Source organism: Hyperoodon ampullatus (genome assembly GCF_949752795.1).
Source record: "Hyperoodon ampullatus genome assembly, chromosome: 13".
In the NCBI taxonomy this organism is placed as follows: domain Eukaryota; kingdom Metazoa; phylum Chordata; class Mammalia; order Artiodactyla; family Ziphiidae; genus Hyperoodon; species Hyperoodon ampullatus.
Window position 1 is genome coordinate 40,854,230 of NC_136926.1, and position 12,668 is coordinate 40,866,897.

Genomic DNA, 12,668 nt, shown 5'->3' on the forward strand with positions numbered 1-12,668 from the left:
ACAGACTCTAATTGGGAGCTCCCTGAAAGCACATCTTATCACATGGAGAAGCTCTGAACATCAGCAACAGAATTCTATACTCCAGGGTGAATATTAACTCATGTTCAAATGCTTAATGAACATCAACCGAGTGCCAGGCACAAAGTTGAGTGATTTCTCCCTCATTGCCTCGTTTATTTCTCGGACACCCCATGGAGTAGTATCACAGAATTTTACAGGTAAGGAAACTGGAGCTCAGAAAGGATTCTCTGAGGTCACATGGCTCATAAGTGACAAAACCAGTAATGAGAAACAAGATTTTGAACGCCAAGTTAAGCATTCTCCCTCCTATTCACCCCCATGCCCACCCCACCAGCTGCTGCACTGTTCAAACTTCAGCTCAGTTTGTACACGGACATATCCTTAGATTGTGACAATGTGCTAGGGATGGGCTGTCCCCTCCACTATCATCCTACACAGGTGTTCCTCTTTCCACACAGCCTTGTTCAGCTACAGGACCAATGACTACCATTTACATACAACTCTAGGCAGCTGTCAAGTCCTGACTCACTTTCTCAGGACCTGTGACTGTCCTCAGCTCCAGGCCTGTACCTGGCCATCCCATGCAGATGCAGTGCAGGGCCTGGGCCCCTCACCTCTGCTGCTGTCCTGGATGAGTAAAGCTCACGATGGAACCTGGAGACACACCCAGCTGCAGCTCTGGCGAGGGGCGGAGCTGAGGGGCTGGCCTGGCCAGTCAGGATAACCCAGGAGGCGGTGGCCCAGAGAATCCTGTCCAGAGATTAAGCTGCCTGCTGTGTCCTTTGGGGTCAGGTACACAGACCAAACAAATATGACAGGACATTTGGGGTGGAGGCTGGTCTGCTCTGACTTTTATTGACGGAATTCTCTGGAACTCTGTTTTATAGCCAACCTGGAGTAAACATATCCACATAACAAAGGATAATTTGTGTGAGCACCAGGCACGCCTTTAGATGGGTATTTTAGATATATTTTTCGAGTTAGATGGGCTCAGCCAATCTTCACTTTACAGATAACCCCTCCAGCTTGCCGTTTAACTGACCTGCCCAAGGTCACACTATTAGTTAGTCTTAGACATTTCTGAGCTCCCACACTCATGAGTTTGAAAAATAATCCAAAAGCCACAAGGCTAAATCAAAACCATGAAAGTGGATGGGGGTGTATACTGTCCGCAGGTTTTTTCCTAAGGAATGTTCACACAACGTGACAATTGAACCAAGGGTCAGGCCAGTAGGCTAAATCCACACCTGATCTATCACAGGCTTTTGGAGAAGCCACACTGGAGCCAGGAACATGCCTTGAATGTTACTGACCAAGTAGAATATCTGCTAAACACCCATTCAACAGAGCTTGCTAAATATGAATAACCTGGCAGCAATATTCTGAATTTGAATAGAGCCCGGAAGTCAGAAGACAGTGGCTCAAGCCCCAGTCTGCCATTTACCAACTATGATCTTGAAACAAACTTCAGCCTTAATATCCACATCTGTAAAACAGGAAAAACAGCATCACACCTATCTTAAGGAGTCTTGGGAGGTTAAAACAAGACCAGAGGTGTCATCGCAATGGAGTACTGTGCAAAAATTAGGTAATTCCTTTTTCCTTAGTCTCTTGTAATCCAGGATGCCATTTAAAAATACTGAGATAATTTACATACCGTAAATTCACCGTTGAAGTGTACAGCTTAATGGTTTTTAGTAACAACTGGGTAACTTTCCCCCCTATTTTCTCCAGTCTTCCTTTCATCCACCTGATAAGCATTAATTCACCCTCCAACACTCAGCTCAAAAATGGACTCCCGACTTGCGAGTAAGATGGCGGAAGAGTAAGACGCGGAGATTACCTTCCTCCCCACGGATACACCAGAAATACAGCTACACGTGGAACAACTCCTACAGAACACCTACTGAACGCTGGCAGAAGACCCCAGACCTCCCAAAAGGCAAGAAACTCCCCACATACCTGGGTAGGGCAAAGCGGAGAGATTCCCGCACAGAGGATCGGTGCCGAGCGGCACTCACCAGCCCGAGAGGCTTGTCTGCTCGCCCGCCGGGGCGGGCGGCGCTGGAAGCTGAGGCTCGGGCTTTGGTCAGGGCGCGGGGAGAGGACTGGGGCTGGCGGCGAGAACTCGGCCTGGGGGGGGCTGGTGTGCCACAGCTAGCCGGAAGGGAGTCCGGGAAAACTCTGGAGCTGCCGAAGAGGCAAGAGACTTTTTCTTCCCTCTTGGTTTCCTGGTGCGCGAGGAGAGGGGATTAAGAGCGCTGCTTAAAGGGGCTCCACAGACGGGCGCGAGTCAGGACTGAATGCGCGGAGCCCAGTGACGGGCGTGGGACGCTGGGGCTGCTGCTGCCGCCGCCAAGAAGCCTGTGTGCGAGCGCAGGTCACTGTCCACACCGCCCTTCCGGGAGCCTGTGCAGCCCGCCACTGCCGGGGTCCCGGGATCCAGGGGCGGCTTCCCTGGGAGAACGCACGGCGCGCCTCGGGCTGGTGCAACGTCACGCCGACCTCTGCCGCTGCAGGCTCGCCCCGCACTCCGTGCCCCTCCCTCCCGCCCGGCCTGAGTGGGCCAGAGTCCCCGAGGAGGCTGCTCCTTTGACCCTGTCCTGGCTGAGCGAAGAACAGACGCCCTCCGGCGACCTACACGCAGAGGCGGGGCCAAATCCAAAGCTGAGACCCAGGGGCTGTGAGAACAAAGAAGAGAAAGGGAAACCTCTCCCAGCAGCCTCAGAAGCAGCGGATTAAAGCTCCATAATCAACTTGATGTACCCTGCATCTGTGGAATACATGAATAGACAACAAATCATCCCAAATTGAGGAGCCAGGAGTCAGTGCTGTGCCTCTGAGGTGGGAGAGCCAACCTCAGGACACTGGTCCACAAGAGACCTCCCAGCTCCACACAATATCAAACGGCGAAAATCTTCCAGAGATCTCCATCTCAACACCAGCACCCAGCTTCACTCAACGACCAGCAAGCTACAGTGCTGGACACCCTGTGCCAAACAACTAGCAAGACAGGAACACAACGCCACCCATTAGCAGAGAGGTGGCCTAAAATCATAAAAAGTCCGCAGACACCCCAAAACACACCACCAGACGTGGACCTGCCCACCAGAAAGACAAGATCCAGCCTCATCCACCAGAACACAGGCACTAGTCCCCTCCACCAAGAAGCCTACACAACCCACTAAACCAACCTTAGCCACTGGGGACAGACACCAAAAACAACGGGAACTACGAACCTGCAGCCTGCAAAAAGGAGACCCCAAACACAGTAACATAAGCAAAATGAGAAGACAGAAAAACACACAGCAGAAGAAGGAGCAAGATAAAAACCCACCAGACCTAACAAATGAAGAGGTAATAGGCAGTCTACCTGAAAAAGAATTCAGAATAATGATGGTAAAGATGATCCAAGATTCTATTTCCCAGATCCAAAATCTTGGAAATAGAATAGACAAAATGCAAGAAACAGTTAACAAGGACCTAGAAGAACTAAAGATGAATCAAGCATCGATTAAAAACACAATAAATGAAATAAAAAATACTCTAGATGGGATCAATAGCAGAATAACTGAGGCAGAAGAACGGATAAGTGAGGTGGAAGATAAAATAGCGGAAATAACTGCTGCAGAGCAAAATAAAGAAAAAAGAATGAAAAGAACAGAGGACAGTCTCAGAGACCTCTGGGACAACATTAAACACACCAACATTCGAATCATAGGGGTTCCAGAAGAAGAAGAGAAAAAGAAAGGGACTGAGAAAATATTTGAAGAGATTATAGTTGAAAACTTCCCTAATATGGGAAAGGAAATAGTTAATCAAGTCCAGGAGGCACAGAGAGTCCCATACAGAATAAATCCAAGGAGAAATACGCCAAGACACATATTAATCAAACTGTCAAAAATTAAACACAAAGAAATCATATTAAAAGCAGCAAGGCAAAAACAACAAGTAACACACAAGGGAATCCTCATCAGGATAACAGCTGATCTCTCAGCAGAAACTCTACAAGCCAGAAGGGAGTGGCAGGACATAATTAAAGTGATGAAGGAGAAAAACCTGCAACCAAGACTACTGTACCCAGCAAGGATCTCATTCAGATTTGATGGAGAAATTAAAACGTTTACAGACAAGCAAAAGCTGAGAGAGTTCAGCACCACCAAACCAGCTTTACAACAAATGCTAAAGGAACTTCTCTAAGCAAGAAACACAACAGAAGGAAAAGACCTACAATAACGAACCCAAAACAATTAAGAAAATGGGAATAGGAACACACATATCGATAATTACCTTAAATGTAAATGGACTAAATGCTCCCACCAAAAGACACAGAGTGGCTGAATGGATACAAAAACAAGACCCATATATATGCTGTCTACAAGAGACCCACTTCAGACCTAGAGACACATACAGACTGAAAGTAAGGGGATGGAAAAGGATATTCCATGCAAATGGAAACCAAAAGAAAGCTGGAGTAGCAATTCTCATATCAGACAAAATAGACTTTAAAATAAAGACTACTAGAAGAGACAAAGAAGGACACTACATAATGATCAAGGGATCGATCCAAGAAGAAGATATAACAATTGTAAATATTTATGCACCCAACATAGGAGCACCTCAATACATAAGGCAAATACTAACAGCCATAAAAGGAGAAATCGACAGTAACACAATCATAGTAGGGGACTTTAACACCCCACTTTCACCAATGGACAGATCATCCAAAATGAAAATAAATAAGGAAACCCAAGCTTTAAATGATACATTAAACAAGATGGACTTAATTGATATTTATAGGACATTCCATCCAAAAACAACAGAATACACATTTTTCTCAAGTGCTCATGGAACATTCTCCAGGATAGATCATATCTTGGGTCACAAATCAAGCCTTGGTAAATTTAAGAAAATTGAAATTGTATCAAGTATCTTTTCCGACCACAATGCTATGAGACTAGATATCAATTACAGGAAAAGAGCTGTAAAAAATACAAACACATGGAGGCTAAACAATACACTACTTAATAACGAAGTGATCACTGAAGAAATCAAAGAGGAAATTAAAAAATACCTAGAAACAAATGACAATGGAGACACGACAACCCAAAACCTATGGGATGCAGCAAAAGCAGTTCTAAGGGGGAAGTTTATAGCAATACAATCCCACCTTAAGAAACAGGAAACATTTCGAGTAAACAAACTGACCCTGCACCTAAAGCAATTAGAGAAAGAAGAACAAAAAACCCCCAAAGTTAGCAGAAGGAAAGAAATCATAAAGATCAGATCAGAAATAAATGAAAAAGAAATGAAGGAAACGATAGCAAAGATCAATAAAACTAAAAGCTGGTTCTTTGAGAAGATAAACAAAATTGACAAACCATTAGCCAGACTCATCAAGAAAAAAAGGGAGAAGACTCAAATCAATAGAATTAGAAATGAAAAAGGAGAAGTAACAACGGACACTGCAGAAATACAAAAGATCATGAGAGATTACTACAAGCAACTCTATGCCAATAAAATGGACAACCTGGAAGAAATGGACAAATTCTTAGAAATGCACAACCTGCCAAGACTGAATCAGGAAGAAATACAAAATATGAACAGACCAATCACAAGCACTGAAATTGAAACTGTGATAAAAAATCTTCCAACAAACAAAAGCCCAGGACCAGATGGCTTCACAGGCGAATTCTATCAAGCATTTAGAGAAGAGCTAACACCTATCCTTCTCAAACTCTTCCAAAATATAGCAGAGGGAGGAACACTCCCAAACTCATTCTACGAGGCCACCATCACCTTGATACCAAAACCAGACAAGGATGTCACAAAGAAAGAAAACTACAGGCCAATATCACTGATGAACATAGATGCAAAAATCCTCAACAAAATACTAGCAAACAGAATCCAACAGCACATTAAAAGGATCATACACCATGATCAAGTGGGGTTTATTCCAGGAATGCAAGGATTCTTCAATATACGCAAATCAATCAACGTGATACACCATATTAACAAATTGAAGGAGAAAAACCATATGATCATCTCAATAGATGCAGAGAAAGCTTTTGACAAAATTCAACACCCATTTATGATAAAAACCCTGCAGAAAGTAGGCACAGAGGGAACTTTCCTCAACATAATAAAGGCCATATATGACAAACCCACAGCCAGCATCGTCCTCAATGGTGAAAAACTGAAACCATTTCCACTAAGATCAGGAACAAGACAAGGTTGCCCACTCTCACCACTCTTATTCAACCTAGTTTTGGAAGTTTTAGCCACAGCAATCAGAGAAGAAAAGGAAATAAAAGGAATCCAAATCGGAAAAGAAGAAGTAAAGCTGTCACTGTTTGCAGATGACATGATACTATACATAGAGAATCCTAAAGATGCTACCAGAAAACTATTAGAGCTAATCAATGAATTTGGTAAAGTTGCAGGATACAAAATTAATGCACAGAATTCTCTGGCATTCCTATATACTAATGATGAAAAATCTGAAAGTGAAATCAAGGAAACACTCCCATTTACCATTGCAACAAAAAGAATAAAATATCTAGGAATAAACCTACCTAAGGAGACAAAAGACCTGTATGCAGAAAATTATAAGACACTGATGAAAGAAATTAAAGAGGATACAAATAGATGGAGAGATGTACCATGTTCTTGGATTGGAAGAATCAACATTGTGAAAATGACTCTACTACCCAAAGCAATCTACAGATTCAATGCAATCCCTATCAAACTACCAATGGCATTTTTCACAGAACTAGAGCAAAAAATTTCACAATTTGTATGGAAACACAAAAGACCCCGAATAGCCAAAGCAATCTTGAGAACGAAAAATGGAGCTGGAGGAATCAGGCTCCCTGACTTCAGACTATACTACAAAGCTACAGTAATCAAGACAGTATGGTACTGGCACAAAAACAGAAAGATAGATCAATGGAACAGGATAGAAAGCCCAGAGATAAACCCACAGACATATGGTCATCTTATCTTTGATAAAGGAGGCAGGAATGTACAGTGGAGAAAGGACAGTCTCTTCAATAAGTGGTGCTGGGAAAACTGGATAGGGACATGTAAAAGTATGAGATTAGATCACTCCCTAACACCATACACAAAAATAAGCTCAAAATGGATTAAAGACCTAAATGTAAGGCCAGACACTATCAAACTCTTAGAGGAAAACATAGGCAGAACACTCTATGACATAAATCACAGCAAGATCCTTTTTGACCCACCTCCTAGAGAAATGGAAATAAAGACAAAAATAAACACATGGGACCTAATGAAACTTAAAAGCTTTTGCACAGCAAAGGAAACCATAAACAAGACCAAAAGACAGCCCTCAGAATGGGAGAAAATATTTGCAAATGAAGCAACTGACAAAGGATTAATCTCCAAAATTTATAAGCAGCTCATGCAGCTCAATAACAAAAATACAAACAGCCCAATCCAAAAATGGGCAGAAGACCTAAATAGACATTTCTCCAAAGAAGATATACAGACTGCCAACAAACACATGAAAGGATGCTCAACATCTTTACTCATTAGAGAAATGCAAATCAAAACTACAATGAGATATCATCTCACACCAGTCAGAATGGCCATCATCAAAAAATCTAGAAACAATAAATGCTGGAGAGGGTGTGGAAAAAAGGGAACACTCTTGCACTGCTGGTGGGAATGTGAATTGGTACAGCCACTGTGGAGAACGGTATGGAGGTTCCTTAAGAAACTACAAATAGAACTACCATATGACCCAGCAATCCCACTACTGGGCATATACCCTGAGAAAACCATAATTCAAAAAGAGACATGTACCAAAATGTTCATAGCAGCCCTATTTACAATAGCCCAGAGATGGAAACAACCTAAGTGTCCATCATCGGATGAATGGGTAAAGAAGATGTGGCACATATATACAATGGAATATTACTCAGCCATAAAAAGAAATGAAATTGAGCTATTTGTAATGAGGTGGATGGACCTAGAGTCTGTCATACAGAGTGAAGTAAGTCAGAAAGAGAAAGACAAATACTGTATGCTGACACATATATATGGAATTTAAGAAAAAAAAAATGTCATGAAGAACATAGGGGCAAGACGGGAATAAAGACACAGACCTACTAGAGAATGGACTTGAGGATATGGGGAGGGGGATGGGTAAGCTGTGACAAAGTGAAAGAGCGGCATGGACATATATACACTACCAAACGTAAGGTAGATAGCTAGTGGGAAGCAGCCGCATAGCACAGGGAGATCAGCTGGGTGCTTTGTGACCGCCTGGAGGGGTGGGATAGGGAGGGTGGGAGGGAGACGCAAAAGGGAGGGGATATGGGAACATATGTATATGTATAACTGATTAAATTTGTTATAAAGCAAAAAAAAAAAAAAAAATGGACTCCCCATCACATTCTGTCCCTTTATTAGAGCACACTTTTCTTTGCACTGTAATTTTTTTTTATGTATCCACTCGTCCTCCCATCAACTATGAACAAGACAGGGGTAGTAACTACTAACTTTTACATAGCACTTTACAGTTTATAGACAGACCACTTTCTGGCTAGGTGATTCTTTCGATCTACTATTGTATCCTACACTGCACTCACTTCACATTTATGAAATTACTGAATGACGGTAATTTGAGTTCCTCCGTGGCCCAATTCTAAAGATTCCCTCTCAAATCCCCCAAGAGCACACTTGCATCAGAGAGAGCAGGGGTTTTTTGGGTTTGTGTGTGTGTGTGTGTTTTAAAGTTTTCTTGCCAAAGCAAATATTCTAAAGACTGAAAATAACAAGCATGTTGCAAGCAAAGGAAAGCCTGTCGGGCCACCGTTGATCTTCGCAAACACCCAGACAACAAATGCAAATCCAATTCTGATCTCTACCAGCCTCTGAATGCCTTACCGATCTTATCCCTTCACCCAAATCCATGAAGGCCCAATGATTTGTTGATTCAGGCCATGCTGGAGATGGGAAAATATAGTACTTGCCCTCAGGGAGCCTGCAGCACGGTAGTTCAATTCAAACAATATTTCTCGGTCTTTCCACAAGCACCCTGAGAAGCAGGCGAAGTTGTTAACCCCCTTTTACAGAGGAGGAGACTGCCTTTGCCCAAGATCACTCCTGGTAAGAGGAAGAGTCAAGACCCACACCAGGTCTTTTAACTCCAAGTCTTGTGCCAGGCCGTAAACGCCGCTGCTGCTGCAGCAGTTTAAACAAAGATTGAGAACTTCAGAGGGAAGGCATTCTAGTTGGGGGAACAGAATGACAATGTCACAGATGAAGATACTTTTGAACTGGGCCTTGGAAGATGGGCAGGGTTTTGACAGCAAGTAGTTTATTTGGCTGGAGAGCTGGTGCCCTTCACAGATCTGTGGGTGGAAGAGCAGACGAGGCACCTGAGCTCAGGTTAGAGACGGCCCACTCCAGGCTTCCGCACAGGTAATGTGTCATCTGTAAAACACCCCTGAAAAGCATCCCTTTTAGGAAGAGTGGAGGGAGGGGAAGGGTTACCCAGGAAAGAGGATTCTTTGTTCTGGGTAATATGACAAACACTGAAGGAATACAAAGACCTATTCAGCAAGGCGTTTTCTTTCTGCCCACTTGCTAATAATAAAAAGCCTCATTTTCCCTTGATTGCTTATGTTAGTAAAATAACTGATCACAGCATCAATCAAGGAATGGGAGAGACTGGGGAAGACTACCCACATTCGCTCCAATTTCAGAAAGTTATTCTTCAATGCTCTCAGGCTGAAAGATTAACCCGTTCCCGATCTCCTCAGGAAAAGCAGTTTTAATGGCTTAATTCCTACCCAGGCCTCATTATGGTGCAATTCCCTCAGGAAAAAGCTTATAAATATTACAGTCAGGAGAAATGTGTACTACTTCTCAAAACTGCACACATTATTTGGATGAGCACAAGGTTTAAAAACCACGCAGTCTGGGCTTCCCTGGTGGCGCAGTGGTTGAGAGTCCGCCTGCTGATGCAGGGGACGCAGGTTCATGCCCCGGTCTGGGAAGATCCCACATGCCGCGGAGTGGCTGGGCCCGTGAGCCATGGCCGCTGAGCCTGCGCTTCCGGAGCCTGTGCTCCGCAACAGGAGAGGCCACAACAGTGAGAGGCCCGCGTACCGCATAAAAAACAAAAACAAAAACAAAAAAAACAAAAAAAAAAAAAAAAAAAAAAAAACCACGCAGTCTTAGTAATGTGATTTCAACATCTGTAAAACTTAAAAGTTAAGGAAAGCAAAAATCCCCCACCCCCCAAAGGTATTTCAGACTTTATGAAGGACAGTTAGTCTGCAATTCCGTGACAGAACTTTACTGGTGCTCAGACTGAACCCAGACGAGCTGCTTATCACTGGTGAGAATTCTAAAAGTGGGAACCGCCCGCCCCATCACATTGCAGGTGTGAAGAAATGCAGGTACTGAAAGCCTCTGCAGACATGAGGGAGCTAATCTTAAAAATATCAACACGAGGGTCTCCAGTTCATATTTGCAAACCTTCTCAAGGCTTCCAGGCGTTTTGCAAGAAACCTGTGACCAACCCCTGACCTATCCCAAAAGTCCTAGGAGGAGAGGCACTCATTTACCATCAGCCCTGGCTGCTACCTTGAGGTAAAAGGATTTCAGAGATAAATTAAAGCTACTTAACCACGTGAAGTCTGCCTGTTAGATCCTAACCTGAAACTCTCGGGAAATTGAATAGTTGTATTTTCAAAGCAAATAACTGCTGCTATTTCTTGAGTTTTTACTACAGTGATGCGGTCTCTCCAAACATCATTATACATGGAGGGACCTCAATAATCGTACGAGGTATTGCTTATCTTCAGAAAAAGTGAGGCTTGAAAGAGTAATGACCCCAAAGCCACAGGGCGAGCAGGCGGTCTACCGGTTGACCCCATTCCAAAGCACCTCCCCGAAACCTGCTTTCCTCTGCCTCCCCTCCCCACCAGGTGTGTGCTCTTCCACAAGCCCACACCCCTGGCGACGCCCACACGCACATACAGGAGGCCCTTCCCGGGTCAGCCACACCTACCCCCCTGCTGAGAACTATGCAGACGTCTCAGGAGAGCTTTTTCTGGTGCAGGAAACCCCTTGATCTGCCTTCCCCTGGGGCTCACTGCCCCCTCATCACTGACACATCTATGAGTGGGCACGAGAACCTGGGATTCCCATCCGGATCTGGTTTAAACAGCACTAAATCCTTAGACATCCCTCCGAACACCCACAGTTTTAAAGGATAAAACTGAAGACACACAAATAGCAGCGAGGCGCTCATGCCCAGGGCTTCTACCAAACCAGGGGAGAGCCGACCCAGGGAGTTCCAGGCCCCATCCTCTCCACGGCTGGTATTGCGAAATCCAATTAACACGTGCACCTGTCGGCCTCAGCTTCTAGAGATGTAAAGGGAGTCGGTAAGAGGTAACTTGCACTCTTTAGAAGACCAAGCTGCCTTCTGTAAAGTACTTAGGGCTGTTCCAATCTGGGGCCTGACGGACTGCTAACTTTATCTCCCCTCCCTCCTTCACCTTTAGGGGAAGAGGAGAAGAAATGAAGTGGTCAGATCTTCTAAACACATTTACAAAGAATTCGCGTGCATCTGGCAGAATTACGGGGGGAAAGGCAGGTTAAATAATACGAACCCTATTTCCTCTCTGCCCATGTTCTTCCTCCTCTCTTCACCCCACACCCTAAATCCAGAAACGAGGTGACCACAGGTGAAAGGAGCTCCAAACAGGTCAAACAAGCAGCCCCCAGTTGCCACCTTCTTCCAGACCACAGGGAAAACTGCGTGGCCGGAGAAAGGCACCGGAGAGCTGGGGGGGACCTCCAGGGGCTCCATCACTAGACCAACTTCCCCGGGACCCGCTGGACCCGCATTTGGTCCTCTCTGGGGCCGGGGACGCCTGAGCCGCTGGACAGCCCGCCGCCCTCCCCGCCTCGCGGCCTCACTACGTCCCCCACAGCCTGCCCGGGTCGCCGGCGGCCGCTCACCTGCGCCGGGCAGAGCAGCAGCAGGAGGAGACCGAGGGCCGGGCCGCACGCACTCATGCTGCCGTGGCGCCGGGCTGCAGACGTCGGTGAGAGTCGGCTAGCAGGCTCCGCTCAGCGTCCGGGTCTGTCTGGGTCCGGCGCCGGCGGAGGGAGTGAACAAGCGCCAGCTGCGGCTGATTGCGCGCGCAGGTCAGGAAGGACGAAGGCGTCGTCGGCTCCTCCCACTTTTGGGTGGGGCCGTTGCCAGCACTGCCTGGACCCGCCCTAGACCTGTCCTGGGGCGGGGCCGGCCCGGGGTGGGGAGCGGGACAGGGGCGGGGCTAGTCGGGACCCCACCGCCGGATCCCACAGCGCCCTCCCCAGTCCCAGCTCGGCACTTGTCCGCCTTGCGGCGCTTGGGGGCGCAGCCTCAGGCCAGTGACTCGCGGACCCGGGCCCCTGAACATTTGGAATCCGGCCCGGGAAGGATACTTCTGGAGCTGTCCCAACGGCGTGTGGTTTTGATGGTTTAACTCCTTTCTCCCCTTTTTGTCTTTCCTCGATTGGAGACGGTGGGCGAGGTTTTAGCACATGGGATTGCGTGCGGACTATCTTCCCAATTAAGACCCCACTTCTCAGCGGGTCCAGTTAGCACCCTA

General features: G+C 45.8%; 1 protein-coding gene across 1 annotated transcript in view; it reads right to left on the reverse strand.

Moving 5' to 3' along the window:
* Positions 1-12,087, reverse strand: part of NPC1 (NPC intracellular cholesterol transporter 1) — a gene marked incomplete at both ends in the record, with an annotated part of 55,433 nt that extends 43,346 nt beyond the window's left edge. Inside the window, one exon of the mRNA XM_079718251.1 lies at positions 12,031-12,087. Coding sequence (XP_079574377.1) covers positions 12,031-12,087 — 57 coding nt within the window. The remainder of the gene's footprint in view (positions 1-12,030) is intronic.
* Between the last annotated feature and the right edge of the window lie 581 nt (positions 12,088-12,668).